Source organism: Lutjanus erythropterus, chromosome 19 (assembly GCF_056507025.1).
Source record: "Lutjanus erythropterus isolate fLutEry1 chromosome 19, fLutEry1.hap2, whole genome shotgun sequence".
NCBI lineage: Eukaryota > Metazoa > Chordata > Actinopteri > Lutjaniformes > Lutjanidae > Lutjanus > Lutjanus erythropterus.
In genome coordinates this window covers 17,930,988-17,946,171 of record NC_139335.1, presented here as the reverse complement: position 1 = coordinate 17,946,171, position 15,184 = coordinate 17,930,988, and the positions used below count along the sequence as shown (strand labels likewise).

The 15,184-nt window shown below is 39.7% G+C and overlaps 1 protein-coding gene across 1 annotated transcript in view; it reads right to left on the bottom strand.

Moving 5' to 3' along the window:
• The window catches only part of pitpnc1a (phosphatidylinositol transfer protein cytoplasmic 1a), a 52,718-nt gene extending 37,915 nt beyond the window's left edge, over window positions 1-14,803 (bottom strand). Inside the window, exon 1 of the mRNA XM_084744747.1 lies at window positions 14,607-14,803. Coding sequence (XP_084600873.1) covers window positions 14,607-14,654 — 48 coding nt within the window. The 5' untranslated portion in view covers window positions 14,655-14,803. The remainder of the gene's footprint in view (window positions 1-14,606) is intronic.
• Between the last annotated feature and the right edge of the window lie 381 nt (window positions 14,804-15,184).

Genomic DNA, 15,184 nt, shown 5'->3' with positions numbered 1-15,184 from the left:
AAACCACATCACTGCAGTTAAACAGCAAACTGAACAGCAGAGAAAAACTCCAGTGTGTGCTGACAAAAGCAACAGACGCCAGAGAGGGGAGAGGATCCATGCTGCTGGCCACCTGCATTCATGGCACTAACTATCTGTGCAGGAACACTGAGTCAGAGAAACCAGGCAGGAACAAATATACAAGAGGAAAATATTGTGACAAGTGTTTGTGGCAATACAAAAGCAAGAGTGTTTGTTATTCACAAGCACTCTCTGACAATTGTGTGATGAGTGATGCATCATTGCCACAGGAACCGTCTTTGAATAGGTGACATTTACTAGTTTATGGAGATTAACAGAAGGGTTGCTTTTTGTACAATAACTTCAGTGGTAGTCTATTATTGTTTTCTGTTGCTTCAGTGCAAAACCATGACAGATACCACACAAACACACACACCAGGACTTAGAAAGTCACTGTAATCAGAGTCAACAAGTGTGTGACCAGTGTATTGGATCAGGTGTCACTACGACGCTGAAGTGTTGAAATGAGCAGTATGTAAGATCCTGGTATTTAGAAACGAGTACTGCCGTCCATACAGTGAGCTGGAGCCACAGACAGTATGCTAAATAGGTTGAAGCCCTATTTAATATATGGCTGGAGCAAGTTGTTTCCCTTATCCACTCCTCCCCAGACTCAAAGCTCAGGCATGTCTGTCGATGTAAAGCTAAGCCTGTTATCCTGAGAAAAAGTCCACTGCTCTGAAAATACTGACTCTGGAGTTGGAGCTCAGTGACTGCCTGCCTTACTGCCTGTCAGACTCCATTAACATAAAGCTGGCATTTCAACTAACCATGTTTCCTTAATCTTTGATGACTTATCATGGTCATTTTATGATTTATAAAATGTTTATAAAATATTTCTCCTTCAATTATATATCTATATAATCACAACTCAGTTTTCAGGTCTTTCAAAACAAATTAAAAAATATTTAAGTTGTGTGGACATTTTAATTAAAACATCTTCATGTGAGATGACAATTAATGCTATTAATTGTGTGGCCTCTGGTAAACTCTCCCCCCTCCGCTCTTTCTCAGGGAAACCAAATGTCTGCCTGGGTCAATTGAGTTCAAATCTATACACACACAAAGGGTGACGCACATACAGTACAGAAAGCCACTTCATCATCAAAGGGATTTCTAATTAGTCAGGAGCTGCTGATGTTTCTATGGCAACCAGGGACACTTGTACCAGTTGTTCCTGTATGCACATGGTGTGTCTGTACTTACACCCACATACTGTGAAAGGTTAGGGACATACTGTACATTTGAGTGTGTATGTGTGTCACGGTCAATACGTAAAAGTCCAGATGTGCTGCATCTACCATGCAGGCTTCACAAATTGCACTTGGCCATTTTACAGAGAAGCAGTCCTTTGACATGCCGAGAAGGTAAATGGCACATGCAGAGGCAGCCATATGTTACACATGTTACTATAACTGTGTCTTGGTGATGACCAGGACTGGAGCTGATTGGCTTTATGCCAGTGAAGTGTGAAGCGAACATCTTAATTACCCTTTTAAAGTGAACCCTTTCAGAGGATCAGTAGATAATTATGCAGCTCATTGGCTGAAACTGTTGAATCTCTTGCTTTGATTTGCTGAAGGAAACATTTTAATTGGTGGCACAAGCACTTGTTACCCACCCGGACCAGGATAAGAGTGTGACAATGATTAACGTCTGTATCTGTGTGAATGTATGTGGAGGGAAAGAACAATGTGCAAATGCAGATCTGAGATTTCACATTGAAATTATGCTTCTTCAGGCTGCATGTAAGCGTATTACAAGTGTAGGACACCTTTGTATGTCTGTTTCTTGTGCAGATTGGGGGCAGAACCAGTAACTAGGGCTTGGTCAAGGACAAAGTAAACATTTCAACCTCAAGCTTTTCCAAACTTTATGCATCTCATAATGTTGAGGGGTGATGTTTGCAAAATGCTGAAAATTAAACCTTCTTTTTAACCTGCAACTCTGCATCCCCTTGTAGCAGTAGATGATGTTGCTTAATTGAATACACTCAGTCTAGTTTCCTTGACTCATTCATCATTTGTATGTAAGTTAGAATCTTTGGCCCTGACCATGGCTCTGAAATATCAGTGGCCTAATTTTAAATCTATGGTGTGAGTTAAGTGAAGGAGAGTCTGGAGAAGAGAAGAGGGCCACCTAGCTTGCAAAGTGTACATAAATATATGTATTCAGTGCCTTTTTAATTGGGACTTTATGTTTCATGGACTTGAAGCCTAAATAAATGCTTCAGGTTATGTTTGCACCCATGAGATGCAGCTGAGATGCACAGAGGTGCACAGACTAACACAGGTGCCTTTCTCCTGCATGAGACGTGAAAGTGAAAAACCTGACTTTCCTGTGGTCAAGACAAGGGATTAGACACAAACACTTGGAAGATTTGATCCCTGTTTTATCTTAAAGTCAAAGGCTGAATATGAGGCTGAAATACTTTCTTAAGATTGTGTTTTCTAGGAGTGATCAGTTAGAACTTGCATTTTTTTTTAGTCCTATAGAAACCACCTCGGGGGAATCAGTATAATTTTAAACAGCAAATGACTGATCCATGTCACTCTCCATTATCATAAAATTAGTCTGATCACATATACAATCCATCACCAATCAGATGGCACAATGCTTCCTGATAGATTGTGATCACATTATAGTGTTGCATGCCCAGCTGCTCCCCTTCTCAAGCTGCATCTTTCCTAACACCTGTCCCATAACTCTGCTGACACATTCACAATGTGTCAGCACAGCTTCTATTCTCAGTAGCTATTGTTTCTCCTTGTTTAGACAGGATGTTGACAGTAAGTAAGGTTTAGGGAGACAGGAAGAGAGGAGGTGGGGTACGGGTAGAAACAGAGGGACAGGCGATTAAGAGTTTCCGGTTCTGATAAGGTGAATGATGGTAGCTGCCCATTAAACTGGTCTGCTCGCACAAACACGTGCATGCATTTCTCACCAGAGACTACCTTAACCACATATTTTCCATCAATGACAGAAAAATCTAAAGGCCATCTGTCATTTTGACAGATTAAAACACCGGTGATCCCAATCCTGTCAAACAGATTACTTCACAGACGTAACTAAATCTATCAAAAAAGATTCCTCTCAGAACATGTGGGCATCATCACTAATCTCAACACTGTACTCAACATGTCTCACTGTCCGGGTGCTGAAGCACGCTGAAGAGCTATGGACCTTGGATCACGTCTGTGCAGGTCACTAGGACTAGAGCCACAGTGAGTGCTTGCAGGCTAATGATGCTGCCCTTTGGGAAATCACATGAGATGAGAAAACACTTCTGTGTGTTGTTCTAGAGGGCACACACAAACAATATATTCTGCTGTTTAATCGAATTTTGTGGTGGTTTTACTATTGTTTGTACAATGGGGTGATGTGTAAGTTGTACACCAAAAGTAGGACCAATATATGCAGATTTTTAATCATGCCTAAGCCGTCAGCGCTCACTTGTTTTGTAGCTTCTAACTGAATCTCTGTGGTTTAGAGTCAGTCACTGTTTTTACTTTCATCTGCCATATTTTACTGTGTCATGTTTAGTTTCAGCTATAGAAGATCGGTGTTAAGTTACTGCTGGTGGAAACCCAACATTTCCTGATTTTGCAGCTTCATAATAAAACACCTTTAGATAACAAAATAACTGGGGACTTTTATTGTGAAGAATTTACAGGGAAATAAAATGTTTTTTCAACATTTTACAGCGCTCCACTTAAGACAAACTCAGCATCTGTTCAATACACACCCTCAAGTGGGAGCAAACTCTGCTGTGCTGGGCAGATGTGCCTGGTCAAACCAACTCAAGCCAAACAGCACGTGTGTGGAAAAGGAGCAAAAGAGTCACAATAGTTAGCAATAGAGGCATTGAGCTTTCATCGCCTCCACCAGAAAAGTAAAAAAAATAGCACATCTATCCAGTTGTCATGTTTCCATCACTGTCAGTCAGAGTTGGAGCCAATACCAAAACCTTGACAAATGGGTTTTTTTGTCCAGTGTAAAAGAGGCTTTAGAAATGTGTTAGTATAAGTGTGCAGCAGGACTTGACACTCTTGTTTATGAGTGAAATATTAGTGAAAAAAATGTGTTGAGCTTATCAAGGTAAAAGCAAGGCGAGCAGAACTGCTCTGCTCTGATCTGATGTTGCCTCTGTTTCAGCAGCATTCTGCTGGTGCACATTCCACTAGATGCTGCAAAATAAATAATATATTACTCAGCCTGCATTTCCCTGGAATTAAAGCAATGTACCTGGGTTCTTCTGAAGTGTCAGTACAATGTGTGCTGTATGTGCATCTGTAGTGTGTGTGAGTGTGCGCGCAAGGGACTGTTAAAAATGTGTCACTGCCTCCTCTAACCCCATGAGGCCTCTGTTTGAAGCTCCATGCTGCAATGTGTGGCGTTTCAAAGACAGTGCCAGAGGCAGGAGCAACAGGGCACAACAGATGTCAAGCTTTGATATGACATGGGCTGTGGGAAGAGTTACTAGCTGAGATTCAAGTTCATTTTCAAGTAAATGTATCATTGATTCATTGACATGAGATAAGAAAGGGCTGTCTTTTATTGGCTGCATAAATTGCACTTTGCTGTGGCTTACAAGAGTGTGCTAGAGGCCAACATTAGGGCTGAATGATATGGTGGAAAAAATTAAAAAATATCTTTATTTTCAAAATATTTGTATGCCAGGACATCTCTGCAGCACCACAGTACTTTATTATAATGCTGTTTTATCACACAGTTTTCCTTTATCAAAAAGCTGCAGCTTCTGCGATTTGGATCGTGCACTTGGCCATATTGCATTTTCGATAATATTTAAATTAATTGTGAAACTCTAATTGCTATTGATGACTCTGAAACAAATGTTTTATTGTTTAGACCAACTGCTGCAGGCTTATTGACAATTTCTCCTATCTTTTATGACCTTTATTTTTACTAGATCAAAAAGATCCCAGCTTTAACTCATGTTAACATTGCTGGCATAACGTGCAACAACTGTACAGCCACAGCACTAGGTTTGCTGAGTAATGTGGTTGCTGTCTTACGAGAACACCAACAGAAGGGTTAATTCATTAAACAAGTGACTGCATAGTTTGCAATGTAGAAATCAAACAGTTTTTGTTTCGTCTATTTCTCAACGTATCATCATCTCGTCCTTAGTTCTCTGTTAAAGGATAAGCAACCTGAAGCTAACAGATGGATCAGCATCCTTTTATGTTATCATCCCCTTTGTCTCTATCTGGGTCTTCCTCTCTAAACTGTCGACCTGAGATCTAAGCGATGCAAAGATTTAGAAATAATAAGATTAATACAATGCCTTAAACATATATTCCTCCTTTAGCACTGGGCATAATGGATAATAGCACCGAAACTATTTCATTAAAGGCAGTAACTGACTTGATTCAAATAATGTGTAATAATGTGTAAATCAATCGACCTGAGTAATTGGTTCATCTCTCTGACACACGTACTGTGACAGGTTTTGCTCATGCCTGTCTGAAAGAAGATTTTTCTTGGTAATTTAGATGATTCTGTGTCACAGACATTTGACACTGAATATGGTGTTCCCCAAGGAAGTATTCTGGGTCCTTTTTTCTTTATGCCAAAGGCAGGGAGGCAGAGACTAGAGTTTGTGTTTGTTGGCCTGTCCAGGCAGATCAAACCATATGTGAAAGACCTGGCTGTGGTTGTAGGCTTGAATCTTAATTTTATCAGCCATTTTAACAAGGTTGCAAATATATTATTTTTAAATTTAAGGAACATTGCCAAAATTGGACTGTTTTCAACTCAGAATGATGCTTCTGTTACTAGCTGCTAAGATTACTCCAAGCCAACAACTTGTGTCATGGTGGCACTGACACGGGACTCTCTCTCTCCCCCTTAGGACACTATTATTTCTCACTGCGTCACCCTGGTCCCCACAACCTGCAGTCATCTGACCAACTGTTCCTACACAACTGATCTAATTTTTGTCCTTAGCGTTTAACTATAAATAGAAAACTGTTGACCCTAGATGTTTATCAGCTCATTAATGCTGCTATATGTGGCCATTGCAGCCATTTCTGTCAGCATCTATTCCTGTATATAACCTTGCCATACCTTTGCAGTAAAATGCCTAAAAAAACTCTGTCTGCCTTGTCTACATGTGAAAAAGAGGTATTAAGTCCTTGAGGCAAGTATTTCTTTAACTGGGAGCATCTTCATGGAGGTGGGTGAGTCTGGTAAGCTTTCTGTGACTTGCTTTATCTTTTGTCATTTCTTGCAAGCAGACAAAAAGAAGCATCACTTAAGTGCCAATGATGATGTTAAAGTATTATACAATAGTTATCTTCAAAATAAAAGATATAATCAAAATTTGGTTCGATTCAATCTCAAAAAACTTTTTGTTGAATGTTAATGCTTTCTTGAGATTGTGAAATTTCTCAAACTGAATAAAAACCACACAAATATTAAAGTGATTTTTCCATGGACAGAGTTAGCTACTACAGAAGGGTCATAAAACAATGCCAACACATTAAAATCATTATTTAGCTTGAAGACAAATTCTGCATACATTACCTTCAACTGTCTATTGTTCTCCAAAAGACAAACACAATTTAATACACTGGTGAATGCAATGCCAATGGTGCAAGATCCCAGAATAAAGTATAACAGAAAAAACAGCTACAGCCAGATGCAGAGGGAAAGTTTCTCAGCTGGAGAGTCATGGAAAATTAGCTTTAATGGAGGAACCATAAATTGAAACAAAGCTTGAGTGCAACCTTGAAAATACCACCAGGGTTTCAATTATTCGCACAGTTGGTGCCGTCCTATGAGCCAGCAGGCTGGCAGCTGGAAAACCATAGAACTCAGGGAAAAGGATGCAACTCAAATAAAGACTGCAGGTAGAGAAGTCATCCTTTACAACCAGTAGTGTAATGAACCAAAGCCATATAGAATGGACTGTTGTCGTGAATGTTGAATGGACTGTATGTAAACTGATCTACAGACCACTGACCACTGAACACACTGGGGTAATTAAAACTCAGATCAGATCATTCAAACTAGGCAGAGCTGATAAATATGGATCAAGATTCTGTTACTACATGTCCTATTTCTCACTTAAAATGTTTTTAGACACATATTTTAGTGTACTGTTTAGCTGTAATACAAGAAAGACAAGAGGGATATTTCCTGCTGAACAGATGAGCAAAACCAAGCACTGCCCAAGTAGCAGTACATCACCCACCAGATTCACACTCTTGTCAGTACTGCACATGCTGTGGTTGTACATAACCAAGATGGTGACTCCCATAATGCCAAACTTGAGGGTTTAAAATGGGTGACATGTCAGTTTCACACTTGGTCTGGACTGATGGGTCTATTGATTTGATAGTTTAGCTGTGAACTTCCTCTATTAAGTGGCAGCATCAGAGGTCTTCAAGAGTTTCTTTAATGAAGATCCAAGGTCAGTCTGATAAGAAGTTTAAGAGCCAGCACTGACAGAAAGTGGAACCGAGCTCTGTTTTAATGACCATGGGAGCTAATTTAGACTAGTGCCTTTGGTAAGTGGTGAGGGCAAACAGACACTTCCTGTCCTTTATGAGAGCAAAGATGATGGTCTTGTTCCCTGAACCCATGATCCAGAGCTCATTACTCAGGAGCTAATCAAGCAAGTGTTCAAGAGTAATTCAGATGCAGTAGTTCAGGTGAAGAAAAGATACTCTCTGTTCTTTAACCAGTGACTGGTTAATTAATTGCAAAGGAAACTGCATGGTGATTGAAGAGGCAGAAAAGCTCAGTGTAGTCTGTGTGAGTAATCTGGCATAGTACTATATGGTGTCCCAATAGGAAAACTAGTTTTAACTAGTGGGATAAGTACCAGACAGATTTTTTGCTATGACTCAGCCACAAAATAGTCCTTCATATGTAGTGGAATCTACCTGTAACCTGTAATAGGAGACATACAAACCTTATCATGGCCAGAAGTCAGACGTTCTGAACAAAATAGGAAGTACAGTCATTTTCTATAGCATTCCAAACTACAGAAACAATACCTGGGTGGCTTTTTGCAGATTTTCTGCAGAATTTTCTATTTTTTACTATAAGTGCCAAGTTCCTCCTCAATATTAAACTTTATGGTAAACACAAAGCCATGAGCTGGTCACAAGCTTAGTCTCAAAGACAGACTGCCTTTGTGTTCTTCATGTTCTCCTAACAGCATGTGATACTCATGTGGCATTTGGATCAGTAGTTACAAAGCATACAGTGGTATATAACTAATACAAAAATGATAAACCTTGAGGTTTTATAGTAATATATTTTTCACACATGTAACCTCCATAAAACTGTGAATTGTCAGTTTTGCATATTGTTTTTTATACAGATAAAAAAAAAGTGAGATATAAGGTATTTATTAGTGAGCTAGTGTACAATGATGCTGGTAGGACAATTTTGTTCATGTTAGAGCCAGATTAGCTGTTTTCCCTTGTTTCCTGTCTTTATGCTAAGCTAAGATAAGTGCAAGCACATAATGATTGTTTTATGCTCAGTGTATTAAAACCTGTATATAGATGCTTCAGAGAATCATCGACCTGCAAAACAATGACAGTGACCAAAACAAAATCATGCTGACTCATGTAACTGATTACCAAAGCAATCAATCACCTTTTCAACACACATGCATTCTCTTTCTCTTGCTCAATCTCTCCCTGCGTCCGTCTGGCAGATCATCTGAGTAAGCATGTTTCTCTCCATCTGGTGTGTGTGAGCCGGGTCACTGTCTGGCTGAGCTACGAGCTCCTCAGGGAACAACGAAGGAACACGCTTCTCGTTAGTCAGGGCGCAGAGTCTCCACTCTGGGGACGTAAACAAGATCTTGGGTCTGGGCCGAGATGTGCTGTGGGGCATCTCAGCGTGCAGGGACACAAACAAACATATGGAAACCCCCAGAGACTGAGCTTACGCTGACTGCCTGATATCACCTTCATCAGAACAGGTGTTTGTCTTTCATGTTGCAGTAGAACTCTAGTATTAGATTGTATGTTTACATAGTGACAGATAAATTCTCTGGCCTTTCTCTCATCTTATTAGAAAGACTTAAATGTTTGCACAGTGTATTAACTGTACAGAGACACTGACAAAATATGTTTTATTTTAACTGTGATAGATAATGTAACTGTGAGAACATACAGTACCTGCCCTGACTATTAAAACCTTATATCAGTCCAATGAATGGTCTGCTATGCAGTGCAGTGTACACACACACACACACACACACACACACACACACACACACACACACACACACTAGACTATAATTACAGGAGAAACATCGACATCAATAACCTTATTCAATTTTTTAAAGATGCTAAAGTGAAAGCCTAATTACCTGAACATATGAAGTCATACGTCTGTTAAAAAGATAGCATTCATATTTAGTACGAATGTTGAGTAGATCTTTTATTTTATTTTACCTTTATTTTACCAGGAAATCCCACAGCCATTCAAATTTTCTTTTACAAGAGAGACTTGACCAAGGTAGGAGCTGTACAAGGACTAATATATTGAGAAAAACTATTATTTACAGAGCCATAATAAATTGGAATAATTTACCTATTATTATGCACCTAATAACCTTTAAAAAGAATATGCAGAGATTTATGGGCATGCAGATGCCCATAAATACCTTGTAATACAATTTTTACCTAAACATATGTACAGTATCGACTGGCTAATGTAATGACTATATTGATGTAATTTGTATGTAAATTAATTCCATAAATATTTACTCATGTAATGTGTATGTGTGAGATGTGGACCTCAGGAAGATTAGCTGACTTGGCATCAGTTGATGGGGATCCTTTAAATATACAAAATCAAAACATATTAAAATGCAACAAATACAACATGTCATTCCAACATGCATCATAAATCATGCAAACATACACGATATGAACAAAAGCATCTGGGCAACAGAGTACTCATCATCATATATAATTTGCATAAAAGCAAATATTGAAGCCATTTTTGTTAGAAAAAAAAATCCTCTTCTACCATGAGGAGATTGTGTGTCAGTGTTTCCAAGTTTTCTAAGCATCATTCAGCACTTCAATCTATTGAAGATTGCTGGTGATAAAATTTAACTTTTGAGTTGAACTGTCGAGTCATGTCTTTGTGCAACAAAGCAGTCCACTTCACTGACAGACTCAGGAGGAGCATGTTGCCCTCATGCTGCAGTGCCATTTGAGGAGATTCTGATTCGTGACTCTTATGATAGGGTTGTGTAAGCGATGCGTACAGTATAACCAGGAGGACACCAAAGCACAAGATGAATCATTACTCATCGTGAATCCAAGGGAAAATACAATATACTGACTCTGTGAGATGAAGATGTTGTTTCATCATCCACTGAAAAGACAATGGACAGCGAAAATCTGGAGTGACATCCAACCATATTTCACAATGAAATATTTAATAGCCCGATACAGGACAGCTAACATCAACAATGAGCCACTTCTAGCTAACAGTACCATTTGATAGTGTTACACAATATGATAGGAAAGGCATAAATTAATTAAATGTTCCTTTACCTGTTATCAGAGTTAATGCTAATAAATAACTCTTCTAGCTAATCTATGTCACTCTGTGTGGACAGCAACAATTACAACTTTCTATCATATTGCAAATTACGTGAGCAAAAATCTGCTATCAATAAAAAGTTATCAACCAAATATTTGTTTTCGTGTGCTACGTTTCTGTGTTTACGGCAACAACTCGGCAAGTCTTGTAACAAAATCTTCCCCAACTTTCCGAGTTGTTCTGACTTCAAGGGGCATTCATGTGAATTTTCCCAGTCAGGAACAAAATTTTCAAATTATGCCAGCACCACATAAATACAGAAAAAGCTTGGCAGGCTTGCAGTGTTCCGGTTCCTAATCAATGATTGGACAGTTGCTTTTTGGAGGAGGGGCGAGGGGAGGGAGGAAGAGTTGTACTGAAGATTTATGAGTCTTGTATGTGTGTTGGGTGGGTGTATTCGCATGCTACAAAAATTAATAGATTGCAAATGCTTATTTGTCAGGTAAATGACAGGTTAATAGATTATGTTGGACCCCATTATCATCATTATTTACAACAACAGATGTAATAGCCTTTAGCTGGCCACAGAGGAAAACAGTGTCTTCCATCACCACTGGAGCGAAGCAAGAGCCACTCAGCCTAAGGACAAGAGGTGATAAAGCAGCATCCTGGTAATTATAAACATGAAGCTCACAGAAGCTGCTTTAGGGTCCAAAGCAGGGACAATCGAGCAAGATAGGTATCAACTGACTTCATGAGAGGCTGTTCAAGTTGGCTCTCTGATTAAAAGTGTAAAGATGACTCCAATTTCATCTTCACCCAATGCAAGGAAACTAAAAAGAAGGGTTGCAACGTTGCAACACTCAGACTCAGTCAGACTTTGGTGCAGCTCATGGGAGATGCACATTAACATTGCATCCCCCATAAGCTTGAATAGAGCTGGCACCAGAGTCTGGAGCACAGAATGTTTTATTATATTTTTATGTTTGAAATGTCCCTTCCTTCTTTTTTAGTTTCCGTGACCCACCCTAAAACACAGCAATACACTTGACTGTAGTTAAGAATTCTATTGTCACAAACAGCATAAATGACTATGATAAAATCTAAAGGGATAGTACAGATTATTTGGAACGGGGTTACATGAGATATTTATTGATAGTCAGTGTATTACTTAGGGTAAATGCCCATCAACCTGCCCTGAGTAAGTGGAAGCAGCACCAGCATGGAATACAGTGTAAGGGATGAACTGCTGTGGACCGGGTCAGCAACAAATGGTATTTTAGCCACTTAATAAAAACTCTGCCTAAAAAAATCAACATCAGTTTAAGTGCGTACTATATTTAGAATATTTTCACCACTTTACCTTGGTGTCAGAGAGCGTTTTCTGATGGGAAACTACCATTACATGAGCCAAACATTACTCGTTCCAAACCAACATATTCCGCAGGTGAAATCAGTAATCTTACCTCGCAAAACACAGAAGTTGGCGGTATGTGGCTGCCTCGATCTGTTAGTGTGTTCACATTATTTTGTCACGTGTGTGTTTTAAAAGGATAGTTTAGATTCATCAAAGTCACACAATGACAAAAACTAACACAATGAGGCGGCGGTAGACCAGCGACTCCTGTAGAGTTTTGAGAGACCTTTTTCAAGTTGGTGAAACACCTTTTGTTGTAGACCCCGTCCACAGCAGTTCATTGCTTAGCTTCTGTGATGGTACTCTGCTCTGTTTCTCGTAACTTGAACAGTATCTACTGTAGGTAATAACACTGACAATCAGGAACTACCTCATACAACCCTACATCAAATAATCCATACTATCCCTTTAATGGTAGTGACTCCATGAACCACTATGGTAACACACTTATTTAGAAGCACACGGACTCCCTGTAAGTGGCAACTTATGTCACACCATAAACTGGGTTACACTGTGTGTAAAACCTTTATGACAGTTAAATTCAATAAAACACGTCAGCTGGAACACCTGTTCTTTAGGTTCAGGTAACACTGGAATGATCTGCCTTTACACCAGAGTGTGTGCAGGTAAACACACACAGTTAAAAAAAATAATAAAGTGTTATAGAGATGGGACTGATCTGATCCAGTGCTGGTATCGGGACCAAATATTGACAGAAATAATTTGTTTGATATCAGACTCACATGACCAATCATCAATTTGTAATTACTACACTAAACTGTGCAAAATGAGAAATAAACGTTGCTTTTCACATCAGCTTCACATCAGCATATAATACAAGGAAAATGTGTATTGTATGCGTTGTATTTGTATTTTGGAACCTAAAATAGCTGACTTAGATTTCAGCAATGCATCATGGGAAGTGAGGGCTGTCTCTATTCTGATCTGCAGCACATGAGGATGCAACAGGCCACAATCCTACAGTGCACCACAACGGTTGAAGGACACCGTTACACAAGTTACATTACTACTTACATTACTAACTACACAAGCTTTCCAGATGGTGAAAACACTGACTGGATGTGCATCAGCATCAAATTTGTTTTACATGTTTTAGTTAGTGTCCAAAAATGTTGTCTTTAGTCCATGTTTCTATTAGCATTAATACCTCTCATTTAATTGTTTTGCATGTGTTGTTTTAGGAGTCTGTAATATAAGGGTGTCCTGAATGTTTTTTTCTATTCACATTAATATTCTCTTTTCTTTTTATTATTGTTTTGCGTGCTTATAAATGATAAATGATGAATAACTAATTTTCTGTTTTAATGGTGACTGATCTGTCCAGGGACCCCAGATGAATAATAGCCTCTTGGCTAACTAATTCTGGCACATTTACAGTAATGTTTATTAATGTGCACTGTCCCTGTTAGAGGCACTACAAGGAACTTTCAGATTTTGTTGATTTTGGAGTCCCGGTGGACAAAAGCATTTCCACTAATAACCACAAAATATGCCAACAATAAAAATCTCTGGCAAACATAGTACTCACTGTAACTTTGGTGGAAAAATATAAACACATGTACCTTTCCACTGATTTTAAGAAGAATAAGACCGGTGGCAGGTATTATGGTCTTGTTAACTTGCACTCCACAGAAAGGCAAAACTAGAGACAAGAGCAGGACCAAGAAAAAAAATCTAATAAACACAGTCACAACTGAGCAGAGCACTGAATGTTCAAGAAATATTGTGTCTTATTTGCATCATAAACTGTCAACACACAGCAGCAGTAGTGCTCAATCGTGAGGCTGTTTCTGTGTCACTGTGACCTGAGGGGAACCACAGCCAGCAGATGCTTCTCTCCCTCATCCCCTCTTTCACCCTGCGCATCTCCAAACACAAACACAAACACTGCCTGTGAGTGTGTCCATACAGATGATCAGAAATGTGCATTAAAATTGCATTTTTAGTCATTTAGCACTGAGACAGAGTGATGGTGCATGCAGTGACTGTAAAAGCATCAGTTCCTGAGAGCAAAAATAATAGGGTAACAGTTCTTGAGTCTTTATAGTGTATGACCATGAAATGATAATAAAAATGCAAAGTGGTGTTTGGAAGAGAATAAACAGAATAGAAGTAGCAGTAGAGGAAGCAGAAGTAAAAGCCTTTTTTTTTATCTACACACATTACTCTTAACCACTCACAAAGCACACAATCACAACCCGAGCTTTCAAAGTAAAATATGCACGATTTGTCCTTCGCTACCTATAATAATCACAGGATTCCCTCTGCTGCTGCTGCTGCTGGACACAATCTCTCTCATTGCACGAAACACAAACCAGCAGGCTGAAGAGAAACGACAACAGCAGCAGCAGCTCCACCCCGCGGTTGTAGGAGCTCATCATGTCCTTTGCTGCATCACTGCTAACTTTGCAATAATCTGCTGCACAGTAAAACTACAGTGAACAAAACAAAACGCGCTGACGTGCGGCTCTTCGGCTGTCAGCCGCGGATCTGTGGCGGAAGAGAAGACAAGAACAGGATGTACAACATCACCGAAACAGAGCTGAACTTCACCCACCTCCTCCACTGTGAGAGGCATGCAGATGCGGTACTCCTTCATCAACATAGTCCCTGCAGGATGTTGATGGCAGCGCGGAGAAAGATGATGATCTTGCAAAATCAGTTCTTTACTTGAAAATAATTTGTCCAGAGAAAAGAGGCCACTGAGATCCGCAAATTCACCAAATCCGTCCTCATCAGTAACACCTCCTGCAGCGGTCCCGCTATGTCTACGTCAGTCTCTTCACACACCGGATCCGGAGTACAAGAGAGTCTTCCAAGGGCTGCAAAAAACCCGCAGCCAGTTTTATAAAGTGAACAACTCCACCAGCATTAGATTTGTCCCTGTTTAACGCGTGCAGTGTGCAAAGTGTAAATGGAATCACACCAAACTCCAAAACAAGTCTCTTTAAACACAAACAACCGCAGCTCCAAGCGCTTCTTGTACTGTAGCGGCTCGGGTCCCGGACAAGAGACTGAACCTTCCTTCTTTCGTCTCCCAGCTCTTCAGCTCTCGGTTGAACCTGAAAGCAGTTCGCCAAATCTGTCAGCGTGCCTCCTCCTGCTCCTGGGAGTGAGTTTCTCCGTGCAGGGATG